General features: G+C 59.3%; 2 protein-coding genes across 2 annotated transcripts in view; both read right to left on the reverse strand.

Annotated features, from left to right (window-relative positions):
- RNF213 (ring finger protein 213) overlaps positions 1 to 10251 on the reverse strand; it is a 45700-nt gene extending 35449 nt beyond the window's left edge. Inside the window, exons 1-11 of the mRNA XM_059485692.1 lie at positions 10115 to 10251; positions 6912 to 7206; positions 5879 to 6496; positions 4794 to 4975; positions 4036 to 4194; positions 3609 to 3802; positions 3165 to 3445; positions 2308 to 2567; positions 1502 to 1690; positions 854 to 1052; positions 148 to 206 (exon numbers count right to left, since the gene is read on the reverse strand). Of these exons, the coding sequence (XP_059341675.1) occupies positions 148 to 206; positions 854 to 1052; positions 1502 to 1690; positions 2308 to 2567; positions 3165 to 3445; positions 3609 to 3802; positions 4036 to 4194; positions 4794 to 4975; positions 5879 to 6496; positions 6912 to 7091 (2321 nt within the window). The 5' untranslated portion in view covers positions 7092 to 7206; positions 10115 to 10251. The remainder of the gene's footprint in view (positions 1 to 147; positions 207 to 853; positions 1053 to 1501; positions 1691 to 2307; positions 2568 to 3164; positions 3446 to 3608; positions 3803 to 4035; positions 4195 to 4793; positions 4976 to 5878; positions 6497 to 6911; positions 7207 to 10114) is intronic.
- A 1432-nt stretch (positions 10252 to 11683) lies between these two features.
- On the reverse strand, positions 11684 to 19652 carry SLC26A11 (solute carrier family 26 member 11). The gene is made up of 16 exons (XM_059485631.1): positions 19488 to 19652; positions 19016 to 19208; positions 18781 to 18866; positions 18223 to 18302; positions 17957 to 18099; positions 17482 to 17657; positions 17284 to 17356; positions 16895 to 16945; positions 16556 to 16616; positions 16149 to 16204; positions 15717 to 15857; positions 14592 to 14719; positions 13150 to 13249; positions 12838 to 12971; positions 12495 to 12597; positions 11684 to 11840 (listed from the first exon to the last, which is right to left on the reverse strand). The coding sequence occupies exons 1-16, from the start codon at positions 19650 to 19652 to the stop codon at positions 11764 to 11766; spliced, it is 1767 nt and encodes a 588-aa protein (XP_059341614.1). The 3' UTR covers positions 11684 to 11763.
- Positions 19653 to 19665: the final 13 nt, after the last annotated feature.

The raw sequence follows: 19665 nt of genomic DNA on the forward strand, positions 1-19665 counted from the left end.
GTGTGGCAGCTGCCTCCCTCAGCTGGGTTTAAAATTGGGATAGAACTCCAGGATTGTTTTCTCCACAGAGATTTCAAGGCACACAAGCAGGGCCCCAGCCCTGGTGCAGAGGCAGACAATACTGTCACAGAGGTGCACTGCACTTACCTGGCTGGGGGCTCATCCAAGGCACTCAGCACTGTGTTGAGAATCTCCTCTATCTGAGACTGGAAAGACAAAAATATGAAACCGTGGAAGAAATTGTACAGACTGATTTCTGATTAGCTGAGGAAGAAGGAACTCACTATTCTTTTGCATTTTCTCCAACATTTTTATAAATACACTGTAAAACAGCAGAGCTTATTTACTGGATGTCAGAGCCAATACCTGGGCAGCTTTTACATGCACAAACCCAAGCTGTACTTGCAATTTGGAGGTCTCAAATCTATTATTAGTTGCAAGGCCCTACTCCTGCTGTCCTCACATCAACACAAGAGTTTTCACAACAGCAGGAAAATCTCCCAAACCAGCAGCCTCTTGCCCAACCCTCGTGTGCAAAAATCAGTTTCAGTAGATGTCTGAGGAGGTCAGGAATGAAATATTTGCCATCACTAACCAAGAGCAAATGCAGCTAAGAAAACCTCCCCTCAACAATGCCAACACCACTTTTTGCTGCAGATAACCCCCACTCTCCCCCTGAGGAGGGTCTGACTTCAGAGCAGCTGTTTTTGCTCTCAGCCAGGTTTGAAGCTCTCTGTGCTGTGACCTGCTGCCAGCCCAGTGCCCTCAGTGGTGCTCAGTTCTGCCCAAGGACAGCCAGGAGCCCAGTGTGAGCCCTCATCCCAGAGCTGGGCAAAGCTGCCAGATGACTAACCTGAGAGCGGCTCCACGAGAGGTCAACATTCTCCAGCCTGTACAGAACACCCTGAAGGGTAACTAAGAGCTCACTGGAGAAGTCTCTTATGAACTCAGCCAGGCTCCCCAGGGGCAGCACACAGAACCAGGACTTGACCAGAGTCCCATCAAATTCCACCAGGTGCTTCTTTTCTCTCATTTGTGCCAGCAGGGTCCCTCTGGAGGGGAGACAAAACAAAATCTTCAGCATTCCAAGGAACAAAGGGCCTTGAGCTTGTGCAGCCCACACAGGAGCCTCCTCCTCATTCCTGTGCTTCTGTCCCTGCAGCTGAGATCAGTGGGAGTCCCTGGGGTGGCACTGCAGAACCAAACCACTGAGCACAAGCACTCAGGGAAGAGAAACTCCAGGTCTTGCTCAGACTCTACTCAAGAGGAGCAGCTTTAGCTCCCACCTGCTCCCTGGCTGGCAGAACTGGGGGGTTGTGTTTGAGGGGTCACACTGTGCCCAGCTGGGCTACACTCAGTGACCTCTGAGCCACCAGTGTGCCTGTGCCCAAATACCCCAAACGTGCTACATTTCATACTCTTTACAAATGAGGGAGGGAAAAACAAACAAACAAACAAAAAAAATAGAAGAGGAGTGCACCGGGAGCTCTGGAAAACTCACCCATGTTGCTTCCTCCTGATTTCAGCAAATGGAAGCCCTTCCAGCCCTGCCCAGGCATCCTCCTCCAGCAGCCCGTGCTCCTGCTGCAGGGGAGCAGCAAAGGAGTGCAGAAGGGGAAGGACCCACACCCACTGCTCCACGTTACACTCAAGGCACCTCTGGCACAAGTTTGTCAGGTCGACCTTCAAGCTAAAAAAAAACAAAACAAAACAAACACACTGAGTGAAAGAGCAGCTTTATCCCAGCCTTGAGAACACCCTAGGGGTGTGGGAGGCTACATTTCAATCTCTCTGTGTGCCTTTAATTAACCTCTGGGCATTATTTCAGCTCCATCCACTCTCCACTGCAGAAGGTACCTGTGCAGGTTTAAGGCCCAGAGCTGCAATGTTGCTGAATCTCTCTGCACAGACCCTGCTGCTGGAGCCCTGGGAAGACCCAATCCTTTAGCTACAGCCTCCCCATGAGCCTCCCCAGCCCTGTGACAGCCACACAGAGAAGGGCTCCAGAAAGAAATGCGATGGCTGCAGCTGTGCGAGTGAAGCACTCCACATCCAGCTCCAGCTAAGCAGTCAGATCACAACCTGGCAGACAGGCACTCCAGGGAAACCAACTAAAGAGTGTGGAATGGTGCACTGCAGCCTTGCCTGGATGCTAGCCCTGCTTCAGGCAGGAGGCTGGAATTGAGGTATTTTAATACCTTCAAATGTAGCTTTTTCTCTGGCTCTCTGGCAGTAGAGAGCTGGATTCCTGTTGCTTTATCAAAGCAACACCAGCCTGGTCAGTTAGAAGGCACATGGAGCACTTACCTGGTAACTCCTGCAAAAGCCTGTTTGATGTGATGGATCTCATCCTGTACATCTTGTGGTGACACCTGATCCAAGCACAGGAGGCTGCACAGGTCGGCCAGGTCACTTTTAGGTACTGAGAATGAATAGTTCTCAACTACCACAACAATGGTGAGCCCCAGAGCCAGCTTGCTTTGGATGATTCTGTCCTCTGGAGCTGCTTCTGGTGCAAGGAAAGGGACAGCTATTTTCTTCATGTATTTTAGCAGCAAATCATTCACCTGGGGCAAAGAAGAGAAAAAAACAAAGCAAGCACAGCATTAGTCTCTCTTCTGAAGCCAATGTCTTCTGCCAGTTCCAGCGAGGCCACAGGACAGGAAGGAGCAGCCCCAACACCCAAAGAAGGCAATGTGGCATTTCTGTCACATTTCCTAATTATGTCAAGTAAGAAATTTTGGATTCCAGAAACCCTGCTGGCATCACTGCTTAGAACAAGATCAGGAGCTTCTCCCAAAAAGCAGGCAGGTTTGGAGCAAGACATGAGTGCAGAGTTGTCAGTGACAGAACAACTGGCAGCAAAACTTAATGGCAAGGCTTAGGAAATCAATATCCAGACACAAAACCCACTCAGGTGTGAAGTCACCACATCACAGCCCTGCTGCTGACCCCCATGGGGTCTCAGAACCACACTGAGATGCACAGGCTGACTGAAGCCCCCAAGGCAGTCAGTGACAGCCACCTCAGAAAGATCCCCACTGCTTCTGTGCCTGAACTTTGACTGGAAAAGCAAAATTAACCCAGCGAGGTCAACAGCAACATTGAAGTTTGGGTTCAGTAACAGAATGTTTTCTGCCTCTGTGCAAGAGAAGGGAGATCACCTGCTCTGTGCTGAAGTTTAACTCTCTCCACACCGTTGCCTTGCCATCAAACACCCGCTGGGCTCCTGCAACATTATGGAACTGCCTCAGCTGGCAGAAGAAATTCCTCAGATTGTCAGGACTCCAGGTTCCAAGAATGCTGAAGATACTTTCTAACATAATATTGGCAGCTATTTTCTTCCCTTCCACCACTTCCTTGGTTTTATCAAAAGTTAAGATCTGCCAGATGTTTTTGAACTTGGAAGGCCTTGCACACACAATGTCATCGTACTGGTGCCACTCTGGAACAGGAACACAGGGAAACAACCATTGCAATCAGGGGCTTTTCCCTTTCAGCTGCCTCAGCAATACCCCCAGCAGCCCAGACAGGGCTGCCTGGCAGGAATGCTGGGCCACAGGACAGCAGGGATCACCCCAGGGTGCAGGTCCAGCAGCAGAGCTCACCCCCATTGTTGAGAAGTGCCCCGTTTATCAGCAAGCAGCGATTCACGTGTTGATTGGATTCTGACTTCTTGTAAATGAACTCATAATCCCCCTTCCCACAGGACACCCAGTACTTGTAAGGAATGTATTTATCCAGGATTTCTCTGCTGAGAGTTACAGCGCCTTCAATGAGGTATCCATGTTCTCCCAGATTCCTTGGGGACACAAACACAGCAAAGGCAGGCAAAGGACACGTTAGGTGATCTACAGACCTCCTTTTCCACGCATTGCTCCATTTCTAAAGGGAACAGTGACTGTTCTTTCACAAGAACACTTCAGAGCAGCCTTCCCCACGGTGAAACCCTTTGCTGCAGCCCCAGCTGTGGGCACAGAGCCACCCCAGCACAGTGGCTGAGGCCCCAGAGGGACCCGAGCAGGGGACACTCACCTGGTGCAGTTCAGCTCACAGATGTTGTCCTTCCAGCTGGCGTAGGAAGGAATGCCCTGGGCCCTGATGAACACTTTATCAGTGTCGGGGTTGAGCTTGAAGTCTTTGGATAATATTGCATGGAAATACACTGTGACACCCTCGGTGCGGCTCACAGAACTGCAGCAAAGAACAGAAGGGATTCTGTTGGCGTTTTTGAATTGCACAAATCACTGCAAACCTCAAATCACACTTGAGCCACCAGCTGAGTGGCTGCAAGACCCATGCACTCTGGCAGCAGTTCCCTCAGACTGATGTTTGAGCAGGCCTAGGGCAAAGCCCAGGGCAAAAAGGAAAAACAGGCTCCTAAAGGCAGCAGGAGATGCTCTGGCCCAGCAGAGTCACACTTCCCACCCCTTCCAGCTCATACACATTAAGCCAAACATCAAAACAGCTCTTCACACTATTCACCTGAAGCGTTGTGTGGGTGCAGCACATGGTGCTCATAAGAGCAAGAACTAAGAGAATAATCTCTTTTTTGTCCATCAGATGCTCAAGCAGGTTCAACACATCCCCCAGGACATCACCTGTGCTGAGGTCCCCTTCAACACTGGTTCTATCATGCACAACCACTTCACCTCAGTTTCAAGACAATTCCATTTCCACATATCCAAGGTAAGCACTGACCCCATCCCAGCACCTCAGGCTGGAGTCCTGAGTCCTCCTCACAGCAACTCCTGTTAAGGAAGAAAGCTGGGGAGCAGCAGGGCTGTTCTCACCTTTCTTTAATATTTTCCACCTGTTTCTGGTTCTTTTGTTCCTTTTTGTTCTTGGGGCTGTCTGCAGCAGCCACAGCACTCTCCTTCCTGGCAGCCTTGGCTCCTTGGTTCAGACTTGTCTTCTCACTCACGTTGGGCATTTTCTCACCTGGGGTCTGATTTTTCTCTTTTGTGTTTGCATTCTGCATCAGGGAGACAAACAACGCCCAATGAAACAGGAGCCCCTGGAAGCACAGCATCTCCTCCTGGTGTGCTGGTGATTGAGAGATGGGGCTCCTGGTGCAAGCAAGAAGCCATTTATTGTTTCTACAACTCCATTTATATACTCTTACAGCCTTGGGTAAAATCTTTCATTGCTGAGCAAGAACCACATTATTCATGTTTCCCAGCTATACTGCTTAACCACAGCCTTGCACCTGCAGTCTTGCATGACTTCCTTTAAACAATGCAATTTCCTTTTAGTTTCCTCCCTTACATTTCTGTTTGATGTTCCCAGGGCTTCTGGCCCACCAGAGTCAAGATGGCCACACCATCCATCGACAGTGCAGCACCTTCTGCTCCACTGCCCACCTGCCCCCCAACACTGGTGCAGCAGCAGCTTCAGTCCCCTGGAAGCACTGCAAACACTGATCCCTCACTGAGGGAAGCTGCTGGCTAAGGAAAACAGCCCAGCATGGAGAGGAGCCCAACCCAAACACACTGCTCAGTGAGCCCCAGGTCCCAGAGGATGGGGCATAAAGAAAGTGAAAGAGAAACCACAGCAACCTCCAGCTTACCAGGCCTGCAGAGCACAGGCACCTGCAAAGCACCAAATCCCCTCATTCAAGGGGATCCCAGAGCTCTCCAGAGAGCATGGCTGGCTGGAGAAGAGACACCTCCCAGTCCTGGGGGCATCTGAGCAAGCCCTCAGTGAGAGCTGGGCTACAACTGGCACCCAGGAGAACAGAACCCAAATTAGAGCCTCCCCAATTCACCCCTGTACCCCTGGGCTGGTGCTCCACAGCCTCACTGACAGCACAAGCAAGTCACACTGGCAGAGGGAAGCTGTGCCCACTGAACACTCACCAGAGCTCACCCACACTCACCTTGGCAGTGGAACCGGTCCCTTTCTGCTTGGGCTCCTTCCCAGCCGGCGGGCTCGGAGCCCCAGGGGAGGCCTTGGGCTCAGCCTTGCTTTGGGGGGCTGCCCTGGCAGGAGGTGCCCTGGGACTGCCAGGGACGGCTCCCTTGGCAGAGGGACCGGCTCCCTGCCCTGCTGGCAGCCGCTCCTTGCTGCTGCCCCGGGCCTGGGGACCGGCTGTGGCTGCTGGCGGCTGGCCAGGGGCACCACTGCCCCGCTCCACATCGTCCCCGGCTGTCCCTGCGTGCTCCGGGGCTGTGCCATCCCTCACCTCGTCCCCCGGGGCTGTGGCACTGGGAGCTGGGGCAGCCCCCCCGGCAGTGCTGCTCTGCCCCTCTGCTCCCAGGCTGCCAGCTTCCTTCCCCAGCTGTGCCAAATCCCTGCCGCCTCCAGGTGTGTCTCCACTGGCATCAGCACGTCCACCAGCACCTGGGTTTGCCCCCTCACCGCCGGGGGGTTGGGTTTCTGGAGGAGCAACACCTGTGTCAGGCAGCTCTGTGGTTTGAGCTGGTGCTGTGCTTTGAGGAGGCAGAGAGTCCTGTTCCCCAGAGATGGACTTCTTTGCTTTGGTCTTCTTCCCTTTCTATTAAAAAAAGAAAAACAAAGACCACAATGTGTTTATTCATTGCTTTAGCAATTCTTTGTCACCTCCTCCATTGCAGCAAGTGCTGACATCTTCCTGCAACACAGGGCTAACAGGGAATGATCAGGAAGAGGAGGGACAAGGCCAGCCAGTGAAATGCAAATAACTCTTGAGAGCTGTGTAGGTTTAATATTCAAGACTCGCTCAGCAGGAGCACAGAGCGGCCTGCAGTGTCTCAGCTGACTCACGCAATCTGCACGCACACACAGCCTCAGCAAGCACAGCGAGCTTCTCCAGGAGGAAGCCAGGCAGCAGCTCCCCGGCGTGGCCAGAGGGAAGTGGGGGATGCAGCCTGGCCTGCTCACTTCACACAAGAGAGCAACAACTCACAGCTGCTCCCCAGCACGATCCTCACCTTCCTCAGCAGGGACGCCACCTCAGCAGAGTCGCCAGCCCCGCGCTGAGCCGAGGGCTCTGTGTGGTTCTCTGGAGCTGTGACATCCCCCAGCAGTGAGGATCCCTGTTCCTCCTTCTGTGTCTCAGCAGAGCCGGGAGATCCACCTGCAGCGTCGGGCAGAGCTCCTGCCCTGTCCATCGGTGACTCGCCCTCTGTCTCCTTTGTTTCAGCGGTGGAAGAGGCCCAGCAGCACCTTCTCCCTTCACCTCTTCCTCTGCATCAGGGCCTGCAGGGATCTACACCTCTCTTCTCTCTGCAATGGAAGGAAATTAATTGGTAAACTGGAAATTCACCCCCCAGGGGTCACAGGATGGTTTGGGTTGGAAGGGACATTAAAGCTCATCTCATCCCACCCCAGCCACAGGCAGGGGCTCCTTGCACTGGACCAGGTCACTCCAAGTCCCTGGATGGGGAGAGAATCAGGAAAAAAAGGCAAAACTTTTGGGTTCAGATACACACAGTTAAATAGGACAGGAAAGGAAAATTACAATAACCATAAAGGAAAATCCAGACCAAGTGCTGCACAGGGTGCTTGCTCACCACCCCCTGAGCCATGCCCAGCCACCCCCTCAGCAGTGTCCAGAACCCCTCAGGGTCTCCTCCAGCACCATGCCCTGTGCTCTGCAACCTCCTCTGGGCACTGGGGCAGCTCTCCTGGCTCTGCCCCTGCCAGCTCCTCCCTGCCCAGGCAGCCTGGGGAGTCCTTGGCTCAGTGCAAGCACTGCTCACAGCTGCTGAGCCATCGGGCTGTTATCAACAAGAGCCCATCCTGAACCCAAACACAGCTCTGAAACAGCTCCTGGGAACAGCAAACTGTCCCAGGCAAAGTCACGGACACACAGGAGCTGGTTGTTGTTGTTGTTGTTCCCTGCTCAACTCCCACCAGCCACGCCACCACTCACCCTTACAGCCTCCTGCCCGACGCATAACCATTAGGGAACCCCAGCAGTGATGTGGAGCTCCATCCCTGTGCCTGCTGCAGACACAAATGCAGCAGCAGTGCTGGCAAGCAGCTGCCTGTGCCAGTGCCTGGAGCCCAGCATGAGCAGGGACAGGACAGTGGCACCTCCCAGCTGGCACAGCCTTCTGGGTGGCACTGTGACCGCTCCCACTCAGCTGAGAGCTTTCCAAGAAGGCAGAGGAAACTCCCTTTTTATCTCCACAGCTTTATCCAGTCCTTCAAAAACCTGTGGAAGGGTAGCTCTGGGCCCAGATCTCTGCCTTCTGCAGGGGTTTCACAGGCTCCTCCACTCTGCCTCCACCCCAGCTCTGAGAGCAAAAGCTTTGAACCTCAGCTACTTGGGATGTTCTTCCTACAGCATTCCAGAGCTGGAGATGCCAGGTTTGTAACCCTGCCATGCTGGAGTGCAGAAGGATGTGCTAAGAACTGACCCTGTGTGGACTGCAGCAGCTTCATTCTGATTTAGTGTGCTTTTCTAGGACCACGTTCTCTCTGCCAACAAACCAGTAGCCATTCTGGTGGCCCAGGTCATTCGGTCTTAAACAAGGATTAAAGGATTAGGAAACATTTCCCCCAGCAGAACAGTGTTGTGTACTTGATTCTGTCTCTGTTCAGAGTCAGAATTAGTGTGGTGTCAGAGTTTAGGGGTGAGTTCCAAATCTAACAACAAGCTGTGAATCGGAAATTCTGTGTCAAGGAGGACTCAACCAAGTCTTTTAACACAAAAAGCAGCACTACTTCATTGGTAAAATAAACTATTTCAACACTGGAGACCTGAGCGTGAAGACTGTGTAGGATGTGTCACCAACTGAATCACCTGTCCGTCTCCTGACAGTCACTCCAAAGTGAAGAAAACTGTCTCTGGTCAGGGGAGGCTGAGAGGAGAGATTGGGAGGGGAGTTTGGGACCACAGCAGAGTGGGATGGGCTGGGCAGAGCAGAGCCCAGAGCCGCACGGGCACCAGAGGTGACACAGGCAGCCCCCGGTCAGCGTGCAGGCCCCGGTCAATGGACAGGTCCCGGTCAGCGTGTGCAGGCCCCGGTCAATGGACAGGCCCCGGTCAGCGTGTGCAGGCCCCGGTCAGCGTGGGCAGGCCCCGGCCAGCGTGGGCAGGCCCCGGCCAGCGTGGGCAGGCCCTGGTCAATGGACAGGCCCCGGCCAGCGTGGGCAGGCCCCGGCCAGCGTGGGCAGGCCCGGCCCGGCCCGGCCCAGTCCCTGGGCCCAGCGCGGCCCCACAGGCCCCGGCAGGCCCTGCCCCGCAGTCAAGGGGGACAGACAGGCCCGGGGCACAGACACAAACACCGGCACACACAGCGTGAGGCAGCACAGCCGCGTCACCTCCTCCTCTGCCCGTTTTATTGTCAGGGAGCGATGCTGGAGAGCCGGGCTGGGAGCTGAGAGGAACCACAGCGCTTAAAGGCAAACCAACACAAACAGCGAGCGCGCCCCCGCGCTGAGGGCCCGTGCTCCCACCGGGGACCCGGCTCGCCTTCCCGGAGCCCTGCCTGGGGCTGCTCGGCCGGGCTGCGCCGGGCCCGGAGCCTTGTTCCGCCGGGCTGGGCCGAGCCATGGCCGGGGGTCGCTGCCCGGGCCGACCCCGGCTGGGCGGGGCCTGCCCAACGGGCGGGGCCTGTATGCAAATAGACCGCTCTCGCGCCTCGCGGATTGGTGGCTCTCCGCCCCCTCGGGAGATATGCAAACGAGCAGGGTGGATGAGCCAATGGCGTGGGGAAGGAGCGGTTGTATGCAAATGAGTCAGTTATGTATGTGACGGGCGGGGCTAGCGCGGCTCCGGGGGGCACCGGGAGGCTCTGGGGGGGAGCACGGGGAGAACCGGGGGGGGAAGGGGGGCAACGACACAGGGAGAATCCGAGAGGGACACGGGGAGAATCGGAGAGGGACACGGGGAGAACCGGGGGCGGGAACCGGGGAGAAGGGAGAACCGCGGGGAACACGGGGAGAACCGGGAGGGAGACGAGGAGAACCGAGGGCGGGAACCGGGGAGGGACACAGGTGAGAACCGGGGAGATACACAGGGGAGAGGCGTCCCAGGTGAACGGGGAGGGCTCCGGGCAGATCGGGGATCGGGGGGCACCGGAGGGTGCAGCGGGACCCGGAGCCGCGGCTGCCCCCGCCCCGCAGCCCCCCAGGCCCGGTGTCCCGTGCCGCCACTCACCCACCGCCCCGGCAGCAGACTCACCGAGTCACCGGGCACGGCTACGGGCATCGGCACCTGCAGCGCCCGCTCGCTCCGCCGCTCCGCACAGTCCAGCCCGGACAAGTTTCGTTTCTCCGCCGAGCCGCCAACTTTCGTTTTTGCAGTCACGGTCCCCGCCCAGCCCCGACCCGCCCCGGCCGATCCCGGCCAATCCCGGCCAATCCCGGCCCCGGGCGGCTCTCGGCGGGTCCCGCCCTGCCCGGCCCCCATCCCGCCGGGCATCTCTGGGGGTCCTCTCCGGGTACCCACCGGGCATCCCCCCGTGCCCGGTGCCGGTGTCCCCCGCCTCTCCCGGTACCCCCCGAGCATCCCCCCGTGCCCGGTGCCGGTGTCCCCCGCCTCTCCCGGTACCCCCCGAGCATCCCCCTGTGCCCGGTGCCGGTGTCCCCGGCCGGCAGGGCACAGGACAGGCCCGGCAGCAGCAGGGAGGGCAGCTGTGTTGGAGGAGAGCGCTTTGTGCTGATCCCGACAGCCAAAAGCGGATTCTGCACTCAAAAGTGAGGGCACAGTTCCCGGAGCCCACCAGGACCCATCCCAAGACGGCTCCCAGCAGCGCTGCCCGCCAGCAGTGCTCACACAGGTTTGAGCACACACACATTCCTAAAGAACCAGCCTGTTTTACCCCCATGGCCCCGTTATCCCCCTCCTGGCATCCCCATGGTGCAGCAAGGAACTCACAGCTCAGTGCAGCCCGGGCAGGACCCGGAGCCCCAGCAGGTGTGCAGCTCCTGTGCAGGTGTGCAGCTCCGGGGCAGGTGTGAGGCTCCTGTGCAGGTGTGCAGCTCCGGGGCAGGTATGCAGCTCCCGGGCAGATGTGCAGCCCTTCCAGCACCTCTGGCAGCAGGAGCTGTGCAGAACGTGCCCTCGGGCTCGGCTCACCCCACCAGTACCGCCCCAGTTTGCTTTCAGTTTCTATTCCCTGGCATGCTCAGCAGCACCAGAAGATAACTCCCCTTCCCACACAACAGGAAAAAGCTTTCCCTCAGGAAGGCAGAGATCACACTGACTCATTAGCAGTTTCTGGTTTATTGCACCCTCGATGTCCCGAGGGCCGTTTGGGGAACTGAATTCCCGACCCTGCCCAGCCCCACCAGGTGCTGTCCCCATGGCACAGCCTGGTGTCACCGTGCCTGTCCCCTCGGCAGGGCCCAGGCCAGGGGCTGCACCCCAGGGTGAGCCCAGCCCTGACCCAGGGCAGCGTTTGGCACAACACCCCACAGACAAGAGAAGGATAAAAAAGGTAAGGAAGGATAAAAATCAGTAAGGAGCACAATCCCAGACGTTCTCCCTCTCCCAGAGCTGGAGGCTGAGCCCCATGGCACTTGGAGGGCAGCACAGCAGCCCTGGAAACTTTGAGAGCTCCCCCTGTGTCACCACTGGAGCAGCCCAGAATGTGGAAAAGGTCCAGAATTAAAACAGTAGTTTAAAAAATGCCAGCAGCTCCCTGCAGGGAGGGTGGCTTTGCACTGGTCACTGTGACAGGGAGCAGTTCTGTCCCACAGCCCGTGTGGGGCTGGGCTGGCGCTGCTCTGTCCATCTCGCCGTGGGACATGGGGACAGCCCAGCCCCGTGCCCAGCTGGCTCCCAGGGATGGTGCTGGTGTCACTGGGGTGGCACAGGACGTACTGGTGTCACTGGATGAGCCCGGTGCTCTTGGCAGGGCTGGTGGGGGGCTCTGCCCTGCTGCCCCCCAGCTCCCTGCACCGCTCTGGGACAGGAGAGGGGAGGCAGAGTCAGGGCAAGGCTCACATCCTGCCTCTGCCCGGCACAGAGGGCATTTTCTTGTTCCCAGGAGCTGTTTCAGAGCTGTGTTTGGTTCAGGATGAGGCTCCTGTTGATAACAGCCCGATGGCTCAGCAGCTGTGAGCAGTGCTTGCACTGAGCCAAGGACTCCCCGGGCAGGGAGGAGCTGGCAGGGGCAGAGCCAGGAGAGCTGCCCCAGTGCCCAGAGGAGGTTGCAGAGCACAGGGCATGGAAGGAAACGCTGGGGGGATCTGGCCGAGGGGTCTGGCCACTGCTGAGGGGGTGGCTGTGCAAGCACCTTGTGAATCACTGGCTTTGGATATTCCTTTATGGTTATTGTCATTTTCCTTTTCTGTCCTGTTAAAGTGCCTCATCTCAGCCCAAGAGTTTTACCTTTTCTCTGATCCTGTCCCACCTCTATGAATGGGGAGTGAGGGGCTCTGTGGTGCTGAGCTGCTGCTGGCTTGAACCACCAGAGCTCAACATGAATCCCCAACGCTGGGGAGACCCAGTTCTTGGGAGGGGCTCCAGCTCAACCCCCAGCCCCCTGCAGCCCCCACTGTGCTGCTGTGCAGCTGGACAGGTCAGATCCCTTGGGTGTCCCCAGAGCCACACTCACCCCATCCTGGCAGAGCAGCCAGAGCCTCCCCTGCCTCCTCCCTGCTGGGGAAATGCTGGAATCCTTCTATGTCTGCAGACAGGAGGACTTGGAGAACGGGCTCCTGAGGGCAGAGAAACCTGGGCTGGGGAGTGCTGGCCCCTTCCCATCCCCTGGGGCAGAGATCCCAGCCCACCCCAGCACCCCCAGCACCCCCAGCCATCCCAGCACCCCCAGCCCATCCCAGCACCCCAGCCCCAGCTCTGTGAGATGAAGGTGCTCGGGATGGTGATGGAGCCGCCACAGCAGAGGCCAGCACAGAGCCCATCAGCCACACTCACACCACGGCCAAGGTGCCACACACCTGCAGGGCACAGAAGGCCAGCGGGAGGCCGTGCCCGTGCAGCTCCTGCAGCAGCTCTGCCAGCCCCAGCGCTGCTGTGTAATCGACGCTGCTGACGTGGCTGCAGTCCAGCAGCACAGGGCGAGCTGGGGATGCTGCTGGGAGAACACAAGGTCATGTCCCAGCGAGCAGCCAGGGGTCCCAGAGCCAGGGCAGGGCTGCCAGGGTGGGGCAGCGCTGTCACCGCTGGCACACGCAGCGCAGGGCCTGGGCGGCTCCCGCCACCCACGGGAGGTGACAGCCGTGTCCCCAGGCCAGCCAGCAGCACTGTACCTGCCAGAGCACGGCTGCACACCGAGTTCCTCAGGTGCTCCACGGCTGGGAAGTGCAGGCTGCTCCCCAGCTGCACCAGCAGCACGGCCCCCTCTGACACCTGGGGGGACACAGGCACAGGGGCTCAGGGCTGTCACCTCCCCAAACAGGGACACAGGCACAGGGGCTCAGGGCTGTCACCACCAAGGGCAGGGACACAGGCACAGGGGCTCAGGGCTGTCACCTCCCAAACAGGGACACAGGGGCTCAGGGCTGTCACCTCCCCATCAGGGACACAGGCACAGGGGCTCAGGGATGTCACCTCCCCATCAGGGACACAGGGGCTCAGGGCTGTCACCTCCCCAAACAGGGACACAGGGGCTCAGGGATGTCACCTCCCCAAACAGGGACACAGGCACAGGGGCTCAGGGATGTCACCTCCCCAAACAGGGACACAGGCACAGGGGCTCAGGGCTGTCACCACCAAGGGCAGGGACACAGGCACAGGGGCTCAGGGCTGTCACCTCCCAAACAGGGACACAGGCACAGGGGCTCAGGGATGTCACCTCCCCATCAGGGACACAGGCACAGGCAAGGACACAGGCACAGGGGCTCAGGGCTGTCACCTCCCCAAACAGGGACACAGGGGCTCAGGGCTGTCACCTCCCCATCAGGGACACAGGGGCTCAGGGATGTCACCTCCCCATCAGGGACAGCTCCCGTGTCACTCCCTGCCCTCCTGGATGGAGTGGGAGGAGCAGGAGCCCCCATTCCTCAGGGAACCCCTCCAGCTCTCAGCCCAGCACCAGCAGCGCCTGGGCTCTCTCCGGCTCTCTCCTAAGGATTTTCCCTCTCCTGCTCTCCAGCCTGAGGATTTTCCCCTCCTCTTGCTCCTTTAGAAGGGTCCCTGCGCTGTGCCCATGGCAGGTCAGGAGCATCTTGCACCCCAGCATCTCCCTGCCCTCAGGAGCCCCCTCCCAGCTCCCTGCCACATCCAAGGGTGTGAGAAATGGATCTGTCAGGATTCTCAAAACCTGACAGAAAGCTCACACAGTCCTGCACAAGCGCATGCAAACTCTGAGATAAGGGGTGCTGGCTTAGGAAGGCCATGGGATAGAGATGACACTGTTGAGAGAGAGATTGAACTAGAAACAAGTTTCAACAAGTTTCAAACGATGGCCTTGCAAAAAGACCAGACATTTTGGAGAATTACAGCTGTGAAAGATGCATTGTTAACAGCAGCATTGTGTGGCAAAAGCTAATAGGCTGGAAATCATTTATAAGGGATTGTACCCAGGATTCAGGCTGGCTTCTGATGGAATGGCACTGAGTTTTACATCTCATGTCTCACCCTTCATTGGGACTGATAACGGAATAAAATCCCTTAAAAATCCTCTCAGTTGCCCCGTCTGTGAAAAGCTGGGAAAACCAGCACGAGGGCAGGGGGGAAGGGAGAAGCTCACCTTTATTGGGGGCCTGGCAATGGAGTGGAGCAGGAGAAGCCCAGAAACCAGCACCCCAGCCACGATTCCATACTGCACCTCCCAGAAACACAGCAGGAAGGTCACACACAGGGGCACAAGGTCCAGCCCTGCAGGAGAGAGAGGCCAGGCTGGCTGTGGCTGCTCCTGGTGCCACAGGGCACTCGGTGACAGTGCCAGCTCTGCATTACACAGGTGGCTGGGGCAGCTTCGGTGGAGCTGCAGGCTGAGCTCAGGGTGGGAGCCCTGGGGAGGGGCTGTGAGGTGCCCCCTCTGCATGACAAAGGACCCAGGAACCCTGGAGCACATGATGGGCAATTGAGAGAGTGATGGCACACTCAGACAGTGATGGGACACTCAGAGATGCTCTGAGACCATGATGAGACACTCAGAGATGCTCATAGACCATGATGGGACACTCAGAGATGGTGATGGGACATTCAGAGACAGTGATGGGACACTCAGAGATGCTCTGAGACCATGATGAGACACTCAGAGAGGCTCGTAGACCATGATGGGACACTCAGAGATGGTGATGGGACATTCAGAGACAGTGATGGCACACTCAGACAGTGATGGGACACTCAGAGATGCTCTGAGACCATGATGAGACACTCAGAGATGCTCTGAGACCATGATGGGACACTCAGAGATGGTGATGGCACATTCAGAGACAGTGATGGGACACTCAGACAGTGATGGGACACTCAGATTCTGATGGGACACTCAGAGACCATGATGGGGCACTCAAGAGATGGCGATGGGGCACTCAGAGAGTGATGGGACACTCAGGGACAATGATGGGACACTCACAGTGATGGGACACTCAGAGACCAGCCCCAGACTTTGCATGTTTATGAGGGGATAAAAGGATAAAAGCTCACAGGCTCCTTTGTTCTGGATCCCTCCTCAGAAACTTGAGCTGTCATTCTGTTATTTGGCTATGACACCAGGATTAAATTATTTTAAGGATCTGCATGTCTGTGACCCTGCTATGGGAAACCTGGGGTGGAGAGGAGCCTGCTCTGTGTGAGAGGGGCAGGGGAGCCCTGCAGGGGCTCAGTCCCAGCTCAGGGGTGGCTGCTGGGGCTCTGCCCCTGTCCTCACTCTGAACCCGCCAGAGCCTCCAGAAGATGCCAGCGTCGAACATGGGCACCACGGCCGAGATGATGACAGCAGCCAGCGCTGCCTTGGGGATGTAATAGAACAGAGAGGTCAGGTATGCCAGGGACAGCAGGACCAGGGCACCTGCGGGAGAGGGACCCTCAGCCACGGGCACCCGGCAACCAGGGGTATGCAACACCCCAGGGGTACCCAGACCCAGGGAGCCCCAAAACCCAGGGGGACCCCTCACCCTGGGGTACCCAGCACCCAGGGGTACCCAGCACCCAGGGGTACTGAACATCCAGGGGTCCCAGCACCCAGGGAACCCCAACACCCAAGGGTCCCTGACAGCCAGGGGTACCCAGCACCCAGGGGTCCCAAACACCCAGGGGTACCCAGCACCCAGTGCTCCCTGAGGACAGGGCAGGACTGTACCTGTGACGAGCCCTCCGGCGGGGGTGCAGACCCCTGACTGGGCATTCACTGCTGTCCTGAAACACAAACCCACAGTGCCAGGCTGTGCCAGGCTGTGCAGGCCTGGGGCTGCTCCTGCCCCCTGCCCACACCCCACTGCCATCCTGAAACACAAACCCACCGTGCCAGGCTGTGCCAGGCTGTGCAGGGCTGGGGCTGCTCCTGCCCACTGCCCACCCCACCCAGGAGAACCCCCTGCCCTGTCAGGGAAGAGGGAGGAACACAAACAAGCCCCCAGCTTCCAGGACTGCACAGCAGGAAGGGAGGTGGCCCTCGAGGAGGGAAGGTGGCCATTGGCACATAAGCATTCAGGATCTTGCAGAGCTCCCTCACCACCACCAGTGCCCTGCTCCCCTCGTGCTACCCACCGGCCAAAGCTGCCCGTGATGGGGTACGAGGAGACGAAGGAGCCCAGGACGTTGGCAACACCTGGGGAGACAAAGGAGAGGGGCTGGGGGGCACTGCTGTGTCTCTGTCCCCAGGAAAGGGGCACTGCTGTGTCTGTGTCCCCTCCCTGGCCCTGCAGGACTGACTCAGCCTGTTCTGGAAATTCCTGAGCTGAGAGAACGCCTGGGGTGGGGGCAGCACGCAGGTAAGGAAGGGAGAAGCTCAGGGGGAGGCAGAGCTGCCCAGATGGGATCTCAGGCAGCCCAGGGGCTGTGGGACACCCGGTCCCACCCCTGCCCTCCTGAGCCAGCAGCTCTTACCCAGAGCCAGCAGCTCCTGGTTGGGGTCAATCCTGTAGCCGTTCTGCGAGGCTGAAAGGAGAGGTTGGCGTTGGCCTGAGGCTCCCACGGGCACCTGCCAGGCACACGGAGCAGAACCAGCAGTGATGGCACAGCGTGGGCCCTGCCCTGGCACCCCTGGGCGCAGCGGCACCCCGAGACAACGCTCACCTCCTGGGCAAACTTCAGCTGGGCACCCCAGGACCCCTCCTGCCAGCCCATGCTGGGAACTGAGCCCGGTCCCTCCCAGCGCCCCAAAAGGAACAGCACCTTCCCCAGCACCCCGAGCCCTGCAGAGACCCCTCCCCAGCACCCCAAGCCCCCACAGAGCCCCCCTGGGAGCCCAGGGCAGGGCCCTGGCACAGCCCTACCAAAAGCCTTGGCGATGGCCACGCTCTCCAGCAGCCCCATGAGCGGCACCACGGCCAGCCCGACGCCCATGTCCTGGGAGGGAGGATCCAGGGGGGTCAGGGAGGGATCCAGGGGGGTCAGAGAGGGGTCCAGGAGGGTCAGGGGGGCTGGGACCCTGCACAGGCAGCAGGGCAGCCCCTGGGAGTGGCAGCACCCACCTGCAGCATGCTGGGGAAGGGGATGGTGCCGTTGGGCACTGCCAGGGAGAAGGGTGGTGGCCGGAAGGGTGGCAGCCCCTGGGGGATGCTGCCCGTGAGCCTGAAGGGCTGGCAGCCCATCACCTGGAAGGAGTAAGCCACCAGGCCAGCAAACAGGACCACGAGGGCATTGCGTGCTGCCAAAGTGGAGAGAGCAGCCATGAGCCCTGCCCGAGCCCAGGGCAGCAGGAGGGGGCAGGAGATGGTACCCGAGCTGCTGGGCACTGCCCAGCCCTAGGAAGGGGCAGGAGATGGTACCCGAGCTGCTGGGCACTGCCCAGCCCTAGGAAGGGACACAGGGACAGGAGCCTTGGCACTTTTCCTCCCTGCCCCACCTCCAGGTCCTGGCCCCCACCAGCCTTTCCCATTTCAGGCTCTGCCTTCCCCGACCCAAAGATGAGCCCGGGAGGGGACAGGCAGGGGACAGGGGACACACCTGTGGCACAGATCCACACAATCAGGTGGCTGATCCTGACAGCCAGCGGTGCCGTGGGGACAGCCTGGGGCAGGTGGCTCTTCATGGCCCGCAGCCCTGCCAGCGCTGCCAGGCAGCTCAGCCCCAGCAGCGCGTCCCCAGCCCTGCAAGAGGCGCAGCAGTGCCACCCAAACACGCCTGAGAGCTCCACAGAGGGAGGGCAGGGGGTTTGTGTCACAGCCGAGAAATCAGCCCCAGGGATGGGGAGCGGGGCAGGGGGGGCTGACCTGGTCTCCCCGATCCTCCTCAGCGTCTCGTAGAGCTGCAGGAAGAACTGCCTCGGGATGCCCTGCAGCCCCAGGATGTTCTGTGCGGGCAGAAAAGCTGCTGACAGCCCAGCCCAGCCCCGTGACCACAGCCATTAGCCAACACCGGCCTGGAGCTGCTGCCAGAGGCTCTGATTTGGGTTAACCACAAGGGAAGTGTGGCAGCCCAGCAGAGCCTCGGGTCCCTGCGAGGCCAGCGAGGGGCTCCCGGGGCTGCAAACCACCCCCAGCTCCCAAATCTGCAAACCCACCGTGCCAGAGCATCGCCCAGTGCCTCCTGCAGGTGACCGATGCCGTGTCCCGGCTTTGCTGGTGTCCTGGCTGCCACCAGCAGGTCACCAGCAGAGGGTGTTCGGCTCGGTCTGCTCCGAGCAGGGCGCTCAGGGACCCAGCAGAACCACGGGCACCTTTGGGGCTCCTTCCCCCCGCACCAAGCACACGGCCCAGCCCCTGCTCAATGTCCCAGCTGCACAGCACCAGGAGAGAGCTGCAGAGGCACCGGGACAGGGCAGGTCCTACCTTGACCTGGTTGAAGCTGATGGTGATGGAAGCCGCTGAGGTAAACCCCTTAATGACCGGGCAGGAAATGAAATCCAGAAGGAATCCTGCATGGGATGGGAGGCGGTGAGCACATCCTGACCCCAGCGGGACAGCAGGACAGTGCCAGTGTCCAGGGAGCAGAGAGGAGGAAGGAACAGCTCCAGGCTGTGCAGCAATATCCCAAACACATCAGTGCACGGCAAGGGCATCTCACCGAGGCGCAGGAGCCCCATGGCCAGCTGAATGCAGCCCGAGAGGAAGGCGAGCAGGACGGCATAGGCGGGCTGCTGGAAGGCGTACGAGGACACCAGCAGGGACATGATGGCCGTGGGACCCAGCGTCACGTCCTTGGCCGTGCCCAGCAGGCAGTACACGAAGCAGCCCGTGAAGGAGGAGTAGAGGCCGTACTGCAGGGGGACAGAGGGGCACTGGCACAGCCCTGGGAGCCGGGAGAGGCCAGACACGGCCCGGACTGGGCTGGGCTGGTCTCGGGTCACCGCAGGGCCCTTGGCACACGGGTGGCATCGCGCCCGGGGAATGGGCGAGTGCACGGCGCCAGCCCTTGGTCACCCAGCCCTTGGTCACCCGGCCCTGCCCAGCCCGGCCGTGCCCGCCGCACTGCCCGGGAGCGGGTCCGGCTCACCCGGCCGGAGCTCCGCGGGTCCCGGTGCGGGCCCGGTACGCACCTGCAGCGGCAGCCCGGCCAGCTCGGCGTAGGCCAGCGCCTGGGGCACGGCGGTCAGGCCCACGGCCAGCCCGGCCAGCACGTCCAGCGGCAGCCAGGCCCGGGAGTACCGCGGGAGCCAGCGCAGCACCGGCAGCGCCGGCAGCGGGCACCGGGACCCCGGCATGGCCCGGACCCCC

The sequence above is a fragment of the Ammospiza nelsoni genome, chromosome 19, assembly GCF_027579445.1.
Source record: "Ammospiza nelsoni isolate bAmmNel1 chromosome 19, bAmmNel1.pri, whole genome shotgun sequence".
Lineage (NCBI taxonomy): Eukaryota > Metazoa > Chordata > Aves > Passeriformes > Passerellidae > Ammospiza > Ammospiza nelsoni.